The following is a 13,214-nucleotide window of genomic DNA, read 5'->3' as shown; positions in this document are numbered from 1 at the left end:
TTCCGTGTTCCAGAAGGATGGATTAGACCTCTAAATTTGAGAAGGGGAGGAAGAAGCTTGACTTCTACTTCCCTGAAGCCACCCGAGAAGCCTATGTCTACTCACCTACTTCTGAGACAAAAGAAGACAGTACCTTTTGGGATGCGCTGGTATGAACTGCGTAAGATGTTGGTCAAGGTTCACAGAATTACCTGGCAGGTGCCAGATTCACTGGTTTCCTTCAAAGATGGCTCAGCAATTTTTATTCCTAGAAATCCTGTCAATAAAAATCATAATAACATAGACAAAAGTATGCTAACAGATGAGAATTCTTGTTCTGCTTACTTAATAGTTACGGATCTCACTGTCTTTATGAAATGTCCATTAATTATCAAAACTAGTTCCTGCAGATACCTAGTTTGACATCTTCAGGGTTTTGATAGTTATTGACCAAGTGTGTTTCTCCCACTTGCATCTTTTGTGCTCATAAAACGTTTGAGGTGACCTTAGAAAATGGGTGTTTGCTTTTGGTTCTAAATAGCAAATCAGTTGCTCCTATACCTAGCTGTAATCTGACTGCTTGGTAATAGTATTTCCTCAGTAAGATTTACATTTACTATGTACAGTTTTTGTCTTTGCCAACCTTTTAAAAATTTAAATTTGAGCTACTGCTTTCCAGAATGCCTCCAGTTTTAGACTTCATGCATCTTGTACACTGGGGTCATTGCAGACAATTTTTCAATACAACAGCTTGCAAATGCATCTCTATTTCAGAATGTAAGGAACCTAATGTATGCTAGCTAACATTCCAATAAATATTTTTACTGGAATTGTTCTGCAACTTTTTTTATGAAGTTAGTTTAATTCTTAATTGAGCTAACTTCAGAGATGGCAATTGGCGCAAACCTGCGCTTACTCTATATTTAGAAATTGATGTGAGACATTAACTTCGAGAATTGTGCTTTGTACTGTTTTTTTGTACTGTTTGTACTGTACAAAGAACTGTCTGCCTTATGGTTTTGTATACCAAGTCAATAAATTATTATTTTGTGTAATTTTATTGAATATGTTTTAATTGCATGTATGAAGCAACACTTGTTTTGAGTCCCTTGTCTGCATTAAGGCTTAGTGTGCATAACCTCTGTTCTCCCTGATTCTTGTTTGTTTGCCTTGTATGCATTTTTATTGAACTTCTGTTTTTCCAGTGATTACTGAATACTGGGAAATATATAGGACAAAAGACATTAAGTGGTTTCTGATATACTGATATCCTGATACTCAAATAACTTTCTTCATCTTCTTTTTGCCTGTACCCTTTTCTTACTGCTTATGTCAGTCCAATAATAGAGAATCCTGTTATGTTGGCTGAACTTTTAAGTCCGTGCAGTTCTCCAGATCTGCTGCACAGTGCTAGAGCTTGAAGATGTGCCTCCTCTGATTTAACTTCAGTACTTCTTGCTTCTAGGAAAATCCCAAGCTGTACAGCTGTGTTTTGCAGGGGGTTTTTTGTAGTTTTTTTAGGTAGCTGAACAATTTTGCAAGGCAGCTGGATGCTTCTGTTTGTTTCACGTTAAGTGTGGGGTTTTTTTTGCTTCTCAGCTTTGAATATGGTTATAAAAATGAGTACTTCAGTTTGATAGGAAGACTTAATGCAGCCTGACTTTAAAATGGTTGCATGCTTGTCACTTTTTAAGAACTGTATCTTATGAGCACAGGGGCAGGCAATTCCAAACTGTTGGAAGTCAAGCAAGCGGAGCAGAAGGCTGGTTTGGCTGAGCAGGGGTCTTCTAGAACTTAGGTGGAAGAGAAAGGTGTACAGATATTGGAAGCAGGGACAGGTGACACAGGAGGCCTACAGAGAAGCTGTTCACCACTGTAGGGAGAAAATTCATGCTTGATCAGAGTTCAAGTTGGCCAGCACTGTGAAGGACAACAAAAAGGTCTTTTTAAAATGTGTTAAGGAGGATCAGAAATAATATTGGTCCATTGCTTGATGAGGTCAATCACTTCACAAATAGGTGTGGTGACAAAGCAGAGATGTTTAATGCTTTCTTTGCCTCTATCTTTAACAGCAGTGATGGGCCCTGGGACCCCTGGAGACTTGTGACTGAGGGCATGACAAACTTCCAGCTGACTCTGAAGTTGTTTGAGACTTGCTGCTCCAGCTGGATGCACATAAGTCTATTGGGCCTGATGGGATTCATCCCAGGGTACTGAAAAAGCTGGTTCATGTTATCATAGGACCTCTCTCCATTATTTTTCAATGGTCTTGGGAGTCTGGAAAGGTACTGGTTGACTGGAAGCTAGCAAACATTGTTCCAGTTTTCAAGGAGGGTAAAAAGGAAGACCCTGGTAAATACCAGCATGTCAATCTCACTTCAGTGCCTGTTAAAATTATAAAGAAGATTATTCTGGGAGTTACTGAAAAACACTTGAGACACAATGCAGTCACTGGTCATAGCCAGCATGGGTTCATGAGGGGAAAGTCCTGCTTAACCAACTTAATTTCCTTTTATGACAAGGTCACCCATCTAGTTGACCAAGGGAAGCCAGTAGATGTGAGGTTTTTGGGTTTTAGCAAAGCTTTTGATACTGTCTCTTACAGTATCCTGCCAGACAGAATGTCCAGCACACAGCTAGACAAGTCCGTAATACGCTGGGTGAGCAATTGGCTGATGGGTTGCACTCAAAGAATTTTAGTGAGGTTACATCAGGCTGGTGGCCAGTCACCAGAGGGGCTCCCCAGGGTTCAATTTTAGGGCCAGTTCTCTACAATGTTTTTATAAATGATCTGGATGCAGGAGTCTAATGTACTTTAAGTAGTTTTGCCGATGATAGTAAACTAGGAGGAGCTGTGGACTCTCTCGAGGGTAGGGAGGCCTTACAGAGGTGTGGATAGACTGAGCAGTCACAAGCCATATGAATTTTAAGAATAGTCAGTGCCTGATTCTGCACCTGGGGTGGGTTAATTCTGGTAATTTGTACAAACTGGGGGACGAGAGGCTGGAGAGCAGCCCTGCAGAAAGAGATCCAGGGATCTGGGTTGATGGCAAGTTGAATATGAGTCAGCAGCATGCCGTGGCAGCCAAAAGGGCCAGCCGTGTCCTGGGGTGCATCAAGCACAGCATAGCTGGCTGGTCAAGGGAGGTGATTGTCCCCCTCTACACTGCACTGGTACAGCCCCACCTCGAGTACTGTGTGCACTTTGGGGCGCCTCAATATAAGAAGGACATCAAACTGTTAAGAGTGTGTCCAGAGGAGGACAACAAAGATGGTGAAAGGTCTTGAGAGCAAGACTTAGGAGGAATGGCTGAGGTCACTTGGCTTGTTCAGCTTGGAGAAGAGAAGGCCAAGGGTTGACCTCACTGCAGCCTACAACTTCCTCAAGGGGAGCAGCAGAGGGGGAGGTGCTGATCTCCTCTCTCTGGTGACCAGCGACAGGACACGAGGAGATGGGATGAAGCTGTGTCAGGGGAAGTTCAGGCTGGGCATTAGGAAAAGGTTCTTAACAGAGAGGGTGGTCCGTCACCAGAACAGGCTCCCCAGGGAAGTGGTCACAGCCCCAAGCCTGTCAGAGTTCAAGGAGCATCTGCATGATGCTCTTAGTCATATGGTTTAGTTTAGGTAGTCCTGTGAGGAGCAGGGAGTTGGACTCAGTGATCCTTACATGTCCCTTCCAACTTGAGATATTCTATTATAACAATGCTTTCTTCATTAGATTATTGATCTATAGAAGATGATTTATACTACCTATGCCTGTTGTGCACTGAATTGTGATTTTTTTGAATAATAACCTGGAAAAATAAACACATTAAAGCAATATTGAACTTCTACCATTTGAGGTAGATTTGAGTACTTGCACTTTATTCCCCTGTGCACACACTACGAAGTGATTATGAAAACACAGTAGTATACAAAAACATCCATGGCTTTTTCTGTTCTTAATGAAGAAGTACTACTGCATTTCAGCAGCTGGCTGTATCCTGTGAATACAGTGTCTGGAATGCAACTTTGCTGGGATTGTATTCTTAATATATATCAACCTAGCAGAAGTTCTGGAGTGATACCCAGCAAAAATGAACAGCAGATGTTGAAGCAGATACATGATTTTTTTTCTTACCTTTTTCTTACTACTTCTGACTCTCTCTGCTTTTTCTAACATCATGCACTAATACCATCAAGTGATATTAAATAACTCATGAGTGATAGTATACACACAATAACATTCATGAATGGTGTAGACATATTTATTGTAGCTCAAAAATAGCTGCTTTAGATGCACCATAAGAAGAGACTGATCATGTGGGCTTTTTGCTGTTTTGTCAAGTGTGCTACTGGGGTGAGACAGCCTTTAGAAAAGTGGAAGCTATTTTCAAAGAAAACTTAGAATCTTAAACTGTGCCAAGTGTGAAAATGTAGGGCAGCCTCAGAGCTCTGAGGAAAAACTTGTAAAACAATTTGGAAAACTCTTTCCTGGAAGCAAGAAGCTTCTCCCATCTTTAAGGTTGTAAGAGTACATATAGAAGATAATGATGTAGGAAAAAGCTAAATGAATCATTTCTTTACAGGGGAAGTGTCTTAAACTTGAATTCTCAGCAGAATAGGCTTTAGAGAAGTGATAACTTGGCAGAAATAGGTAGTCAGCTGAGCGTTAAGAAAACTAAGATGGGAAATTGCTAAAGCATGAACTGGAATGTACCTCAGCTGGCTTCATACCAGAGGAAGTAAAATTGACAGCTGTCATACTCACTGTAGAAAAAGCTTTTAAAAGGATTCAAGAAATTAAGAGGCCAGAAGGTACAAGTTCTTTACTGGACTAGTCAGGGTGGGGGGGAGTCATGGAAAAGTCTACTAATCATAAATGGGTTTTTGTTGTTTCGTTGGGCTTTTTGTTTGTTTAGGGTTTATTTTGTTATTTTTTGGCAGACCTTTACAAAGATAGGGGCTTTAACCTTCAAACAGACATGGAAGTTGCCTTGATTCCTGCACCATTCCTGTGTTAAGTAATGAGCTGTAGCACTCGGCTCTAACATCATCATGAGACTCAGTGCAGCTGTTTCCTTGCATTGCAGTGCTTGAAATAGTAAGCCTGGGGTGTCTTCCTTCAGGTTACTACGATGATATGACTGTATGTTTTTTGAGGGGCTAAGGCCTGAAGGAATGTCATAATCCCAGTCATATTATTACAGAGTATCCAAAGGTATGCGTGATTCTTAATCACGTATCATTCTTGTAAAAGTCACGGTAGCCTTTCAGTTGCAAACCTCCATGATGGTCCAAATAATCAAGTCAGTTATACTGGTTACTGTAAGGATATGTAGAATATGAGAGCATCTGCTTCATTAAGGTTATAGACTTTTTCAGTTTAAAGGGAGTAATAAGTAAAAGGGAAAGCAATAAACAAAGGCAGAAGCACAAACCTGATAGATAAGAGATAACAGAGACAAAATGGAAGACAGGAATTCTTCAGACACTAATTTAGGGACTTTGAAGAGTGTCAACAAGGACTTTTTAACTGATAAGAAGGAAGAAACAAGATAAGCATGAATATTATGGATAGTTGAGGGGAGTCTGTGGGACTATGCAAAATTTGTTAAGTCCTATTTAGAGGTGTCCTAGTTTTGGCTGGAATAGAGTAGATTTTCTTCCTAGTAGCTGGTACAGTGCTGTGTTTTGGATTTAGGAAGAGAATAATGTTGATAACACACTAATGTTTTAGTTGTTGCTAAACAGTGTTTACACTAAATCAAGGACTTTTCCAGCTTCTCACACCACCCCACCAGCAAGTAGGCTGGGGTGCACAAGAAGCTGGGAGGAGACACAGCCAAGATGGCTGACCCAAAGGGATATTCCATACCATATGAAGTCTTGTTCAGTATATAAACTAGGGGGAAAGCTGGCTGGGGGCTGCTGCTCAGGCTGAGCAATGGTCAGCAGGTGGTGAGAAACTGCATTGCGCATCACTTTTTTGTATATTCTAATTATTTGTTGTTGTTATTGTTGTTATTTTGCCTTCCTTTTCTGTCCTATTAAACTGTCTTTATCTCAACCCATGGATTTTTTTTGTTTCCTTCTGATTCTCTCCCCCATCCCACTGGGAAGTGGGGGGAGTGAGTGAGTGGATGTGTGGTGTTTAGCTGCTGGCTGGGGTTAAACCACAACAAGGGGAATAGTCAAAGATGTGGAGCAATTGGAGTCTGGGCAGGAGCAAGGAGACTGGAGAAGAGGATGGATTAGAAGGAGCTGGTTGTATGTAAATTGCTACCAGTCAGTATAATTGTCTGACAGCCATGTTCCTAATCACTGCAGTTATTGTTAAATCCTTTCTTAACTGTCTTTCTGTGACATTTCACACTCTACCACATCTGTGAGTGCTGCAAAGTCTAGGTGCCAGCAACTGGAGACTAGAGTGAGAGACTTAGGTGTCAGCAACATGGTCAGATCCCAGGTAGTAGCGGTTCATATGTTTATGTTTTAACAGCTGAGCATCTGGGTGTCAGCAGCTGGAGGGACCATGGGTCACAGGGCCCATGTGTTTGAAGTTCCAGCAACTGAAGGGACCAGTGTGTTTTCCTCTGTGTATATATGTGTAATTCACGAGCAAACTTCAAGTTGGACTAGCTGGGAAATAGGAGAAAAACCTCTCTATGGAAAGACTCAAAGTCTGAGCCAAAAGTAAGTAAGTGAGTCCACAGTTGGACTTGAATATACGATAAGCTGAGAGCCCATTCCGGTGTTTGAGGGAGCTGCAAGTGTGGAGGTTGCTTGTGACACGAGCGTATGAGTGCATGAATCTTGTAGTGAACGTCAAGCTGAGCTAACTGGCAAACTGGAGGAAACCCATATACCAGGTAAGAGACCTCCAGATCCAGACAGCTATATCGGACAGGCTGAGGGCCCACTGCTCATATCTGAGGGATCTGCAACTGTGGGTGTGCTTGTAAAGCTAGAGCAAGGCATGTGCTTTCAATAGCGAACTTCAGTGCTGATCAGCTGGAGAGGAATGGGATATGACTCTGTGTACCTATGTTCTATGTAGTTTTGATAGTGTTATGTGGGGGTGTTATTAAAGGCACTCAGCTTGCTACTAGCTGAAGCTGGAAACAGGAAAGCCATAGGTGTCTCTATCAGCCTGGAATGAAGAGCCCTCAGAAGGTCTCAGGGTGTGCTGGGCTGGGCTCTAGCAGCTGGAAAGGGGGAGTCCCCAGGTCTCTGAGTCTGCTGGAAGGGGTAGCCTTTGTAACATCCCTTAACAGCTTTTGTCCCCCAGCTCCTCTTGACTTAGGTTTCCAGAATGCACAGCCCCTGCTACAAATCACTGGTGTGGTCTCATTTCCTCCAGGGAGCACAGGCTCTTCCTTAGGAACCGGGTATTTTACACAATTGTCATTGCGTGCACAGTGGACAGAAAGTCTAACACCATACAGATGGCCAGCTAGCATATAGTGGAACCTAAACAATGTAGAAATCTGAATTGGAAGAATCTTGTACATAATTTTGTACATATTAATGTCATATATCGTCTATGCTGTTGGCTAATATCTTTGATTATGTAGGTCTAGTGAGCTTTCTGATTGGTTCCTTTATTCATAAGCATATATGCATGTTCCAGTCATTAGCAGCACTGTAGGCTGTTTGGACAAAGCATCTTTCAACGATGAATATTTTGAATTCATTGTTCAAATATTTTCTAGTCTGACAATCCACCTTTTTACACTATTACAGGTAATATTACTATTACTTTTTACAGTATTACTGGAGGACTACTGCAGTTCTTGCTGGAGATTGTGAACAGTCTTGCTCATTAGTTTAGCAGACAGCTGCTTATGAGTTATGCTTTCAAAGCTGTTGTTAATTTAGCGACGAAGCTACAATAATCAGACTTTTATTTTTGGCTTTTGTAGCACTGCTCTGGCCTACAATGCATAATGCATAAGAGTTTTTGTTCAGTAGCTTTTTGTTACTTTGCTGTAAGTTTTGTATCTTGTATTTGAAGCAGAAGGTGATCATTGTGTAGTTTTGGTAGGAGTTCTCATACAGGCCTTTTTCCTTATCACAGAACACTCCAACGTAAGGAATAGCAGTATTAACTGTCTTTAACCAGCTTCATAGAATCATTTCAGTTGAAAAGACCCTTAAGATCATTGAGTTCAACTGTTTATCTAACACTGCTAAGTCCACCACTAAACCATGTCCCTAAGCACCACATCTACACCACGGATGGTGACTCAACCACTTTCCTGGGCAGCCTGTTTCAATGCTTGACAACCCTTTCGGTGAAGAAATTTTTCCTAATATCCAATCTACACCTCCCCTGGCACAACTTGAGGCTGTTTCCTCTTGTCCTACGCTTGCTATTTGGGCAAAGAGACCAACACCACCTCGCTACAACCTCCTTTCAGGTAGTTGCAGAGAGCGGTAAGATCTCCCCTCAGCCTCCTTTTGCTAAACAACCCCAGTTCCCTCAGCCACTCCTCACAAGACTTGTGCTCTAGAACCCTCATCAGCTTTGTTGCCCTTCTTTGAACACACTCCAGTACCTCAGTGACTTTCTTATAGGGAGGGGCCCAAAACTGAACAGTGTTTGAGGTGCAGCCTCACCAGTGCTGAGTACAGGGGGGGACGATCACTTCCCTAGTCCTGCTGGCCACGCTATTTCTGATACAAGCCAGGATGCTGTTGGCCTTCTTGGCCACCTGGGCACACTGCTGGCTCATATTCAGCTGGCCGTTGACCAACACCCCCAGGTCCTTTTCTGTCAGGCAGCTTTCCAGCCACTCTTCCCCAAGCCTGTAGCATTGTGTGAGGTTGTTGTGACCCAAGTGCAGGACCTGGCACTCAGCCTTTGGCTGTCTACATTTTACAGCACTGACTAATCTTTCTTAGGATGAAAATCTTAAGTCACCAAGCATTTCTGAGAAATGAGACCGCTTTGATATATCAGTATTCTGTTAGGAGCTGATGTATGAGGTGGAAAGATAATTTTGAAATGCTGGAATCAGGTGATGTTGCTGAGACACGCTGCAATATAACACACAGAGGTGGAGTTTACTCAGGCATGATGTTTTCTCCTCAGTGTATTGCATTTGTGTATTTCAAAAGATGGTTAGAAAAGATGCAGATAATCTGGACCAAGTTATAATTTGCTACATCAGTGGTATTTAGTTGATTCATGCTTTGTTTTAAGGTACTTTTGTATTGAAAACATCACACTTCTCACCATATTTTTTTTCTTCATTTCGGTCTTATTAGGAACAAGTGTTTATCTGTCTTACAAGATCACAGAACAGGGAAGCCTTTCATGTTGCCAGCTCTACACAAAGAAAGAACTGTAGTTTCCCCCCAAGCATATTTAAGAATAAAATAACATCATAGTAGTGCTACACTGATCTGCTTTGGAAAAGTTCAATTGATGACTTCAGTCTAGGCAGTAGTTTTTTCCTTGGTTTGATAGCTACTGGTTAACATTGTGTATTATAGATAGAGATGTGGAGAAAGTCAGAGAAGATGACAAATAGGAATAAGGAGGAGAGGATTTATTAAAAAAAGAAAAAAAACTGCACTGAGCTACTAAAAGCTTCTTGTAAGCTGTATTCTTATAGGTAGTGACCAAGTGAACAAAGTGCCAGTGGTACTTGAAACTAGATACTACGGTATGCACTGGTGGAATAGTTAAGAAACAGGTTATGGATCTTGAACTGGAAAATTTAATATGGTACATTGCTTCTCTAATTAGCCAGGTGATACAAGCCTTTGTTAAGTAGAAAGCTCTGGAATACATTAGTAATAAATGGCATTGTGTTTCAGAATAAGAATAGATCACTGTTAAATCCTGCAATTCTCTTAAACAGTAACTGTCCTTACTCATGTCTGAACAAAATGAAATTTCTGTTTACTTTCTACTGATCCCTAAAATTCCATGTGTGTTTACAGCAAGTAGTGCAGTGTAAAAGCAAATAAGAAAAACACTGCACCACAGAATATAGTTAACTTCTTTTTCCTAAAGGTTATAAATATTGCAGGCAGCATATCAGATTTTCAGTTTATCAGTAACACTTCCTTTAAAACAACTAGATTGGTTCTTACAGAGTTAATGAAAAGATGTTTATTAGAATAGGAAACTGTTTCCCTATAACTGTCTCTTGTTTTCTTAGCCTCCTCCAGGAAATGTGAAAATGCCTAATGTACCCAGTACCCAGCCAGCAATAATGAAACCAACAGAAGAACCACCTGCTTATACACAAATTGCAAAGGTTTGTCTAACTTTGAGGCACTAGATTCCTCTTAATTATACTTATTTAAATACACTTCTGGAATAATGTCTTTTATAAAGCATTGTTCTCCTAATGATTTATGAAAAGTAATACTGCCTTTAAGTAATCGGTTAATGCATGAATTCATGCAGTATTAGGTCAGTCTTCATCCATAACTGGAGATGCTTAATTATAGAAAATAGACTTGGAATATTTATTTTATGTTAATATTTTTTATCAATACTTAACGATGCTTGTTTTCTTTAGGAGCATGCCTTGGCCCAGGCAGAACTGCTAAAGCGTCAAGAAGAATTGGAAAGAAAAGCAGCTGAACTAGATCGCAGAGAAAGGGAAATGCAGAGTCTCAATCAGCAGGGGGGTATGCATGAAAAAACCACTTCTTTAAATTGCAGAAATTTCACTTTATCCTATAAACTGTTTTAGTTTTAGAGTTACGTTGTGAAACAGATCAAAGATGGGGTTTTATAATCTCTTCAGGAAAAGAAAGTTTTATCTCCCTTGAGACAATGCATACAGTGAATAAAAACTGTCCTGTCCTGTGCAGATTTTCACTGTAAAAATTTTAAATGTGGATTCTGTTACGTGTTACTCTCTGCTATCAGTTATTTTTATTCTAGGAAGTAATACTATTTAATAGAAATGGAGCATTTTGAGAAGTAAAAGTAACTTCATAAGTAACATCTCTTTGATTTCTCTTCTGCCAGTATTTATAGCCGTAGAACTTCACTGTTTTGAAACATTTTCTTATCTTTTGCTATGTTACAGGCATAATATTCTATGCAAATAGCAAAAAGATCTATTATTAATCTTTTATTAATTTTTCATATAACACTTTGGAACCCATAATCAAGATCAGTATCTCATTTTACCACAAACTGTAAGCGTGCTGTATGAAAACATCAGTTTTTGTATGACAATTTCACAAATGAGAACATTTACGTCTTCTTAACTGAAGTTACTTGCTGGTAGTAGATCTATGAGAGTATTCCCTTACAAAAGGAAGAACTTCAGACAAGTTAGGGGGAAAAAAAAAAAGCAAAACACAAAACACTGTGTGCAAGGCTAACTTTGTGTAGTCTTTCCACTTGTATCTAGAATTCTGACACTTTTATTTCCACAGGTGCTGGGTTTTTTTTGAATACACAGTAGTACAATTCCAGATTGCATAATTGTTTAGTAATTCAAATTCTCAGGGTATTTTATAGAATAGAATAGATTCAGTTGGAAGGGACCTACAACGATCATCTAGTCCAACTGCCTGACCAACTCAAGGCTGATCAAAAGTTAAAGCATATCATTAAGGGCATTGTCCAAATGCCTCTTAAACATGGACAGGCTTGGGGCATCAACCACCTCTCTAGGAAGCTGATTCCAGTGTTTGACCACCCTCTCAGTAAAGAAATGTGTCCTCATGTCCAGTCTAAACCTCCCCTGGCACAGCTTTGAACCGTTCCCACATGTCCTGCCACTGGATCCCAGAGAGAAGACATCAGCACCTCCTTCTCCACTTGCCCTCCTGCGGAAGCTGCAGAGAGCAGTCATATGCCAGTCATTTCCTAGGATCTGGGAATGGGGAATTGCTGTGCTTCTCCTAAGGAAAAGAATCATGGTGATATTGTCCCTTCATTAAGCCATTTTTATTTTCTCAGTACTTGTTCTTTTCAATCTCTATTAAATTTCTGTACCTCTTCTCCCAGATAATGATTTTTTGGCTGTTTTTTCATTTTCTTCTCCATGTATTGCCCTTCATCTAATTTTACTAGCTTATATAGATTGTCTGGATTGATTACTTTTCTCTTCCAGGCTTTAGGAAAATGACAGTTTTGTTCATCTATGTCTTAGGGAATGTAACTCTGGTACCCCATGCATGTTTCAGGGTATTTCTAAAATGGGTATTTGTTATTAGGTTGCAGTTGTTCACATTAAAGCGCTTGAATAATCCATGAAAAATTTAACAGATTCTTTGGGAAAGCTAAACAGAAGAGAGAGCTCTTAAAATGTTAAATAAGACATTAGTTTTTTAACAAATGACTGTACAAAATGCTGCAAATCAGGAATTGTATATTGTGACTGAGGAGAAAAATAGAATGACAGAATCACAGAATCAACTAGGTTGGAAAGGACCTTGAAGATCATCTAGTCCAACCATTAACCTAACACTGACAGTTCCCATCTACACCATATCTCTCAGCGCTATGTCGACCCTACTTTTAAACACCTCCAGGGATGGGGACTCCACCACCTCCCTGGGCAATCCATTCCACTGCCTAATAACCCGTTCTGTAAAGAAATACTTCCTGACATCTAGTCTAAACCTTCCCTGGTGCAACTTAAGGCCATTCCCTCTTGTCCTATCACTTGTTACTTGGTTAAAGAGACTCATCCCCAGCTCTCTGCACCCTCCTTTCAGGTAGTTGTAGAGGGCGATGAGGTCTCCCCTCAGCCTCCTCTTCTCTAGACTAAACAACCCCAGTTCCCTCAGCTGCTCCTCATATGACATGTGCTCCAGACCCTTCACCAGCTTCGTTGCCCTTCTCAAAATATTTTCTTTCTGATTTTTTTTTTTTTCTTTTGCTCACTCATGGAATCATAGAATGATTTGGATTGGAAGGGACCTTAAAGATCATTTAGTTCCAGTGCTCCTGCCACAGGCAGAGACACCTTCCACTAGACCAGGTTGCTCAAAGCCCTGTCCAACCTGGCCTTGAACACTTCCAGGGAGGGGGCAGCCATGGCTTCTCTGGGCAACCTGTGCCAGTGTCTCACCACCCTCACAGTGAAGAATTTTTTACTATAAGCTAAATCTACCCTCCTTCAGTTTAAAACCATTGCACCTTGTCCTGTCACTATATGCCCTTGTAAAAAGCTCCTCTCTGGCTTTCCTGTAGGCCCCCTTGAAATACTGGAAGGCTGCTGTAAGGTCTCCTCAAAACCTTCTCTCCTCCAGGCTGAACAATCCCA

General features: G+C 40.7%; 1 protein-coding gene across 2 annotated transcripts in view; it reads left to right on the top strand.

Moving 5' to 3' along the window:
* SCAMP1 (secretory carrier membrane protein 1) overlaps nt 1-13,214 on the top strand; it is a 57,334-nt gene that overhangs the window by 20,245 nt on the left and 23,875 nt on the right. For both annotated transcript variants that reach the window (XM_074856753.1, XM_074856752.1), the window contains 2 exons: nt 10,134-10,232; nt 10,500-10,611. In XM_074856753.1, the coding sequence (XP_074712854.1) occupies nt 10,134-10,232; nt 10,500-10,611 (211 nt within the window). The remainder of the gene's footprint in view (nt 1-10,133; nt 10,233-10,499; nt 10,612-13,214) is intronic.

The sequence above is a fragment of the Strix uralensis genome, chromosome Z (genome assembly GCF_047716275.1).
Source record: "Strix uralensis isolate ZFMK-TIS-50842 chromosome Z, bStrUra1, whole genome shotgun sequence".
NCBI lineage: Eukaryota > Metazoa > Chordata > Aves > Strigiformes > Strigidae > Strix > Strix uralensis.
Note: the sequence above shows the minus strand (reverse complement) of the source record. Positions and strands in the feature narration are given on the sequence as shown.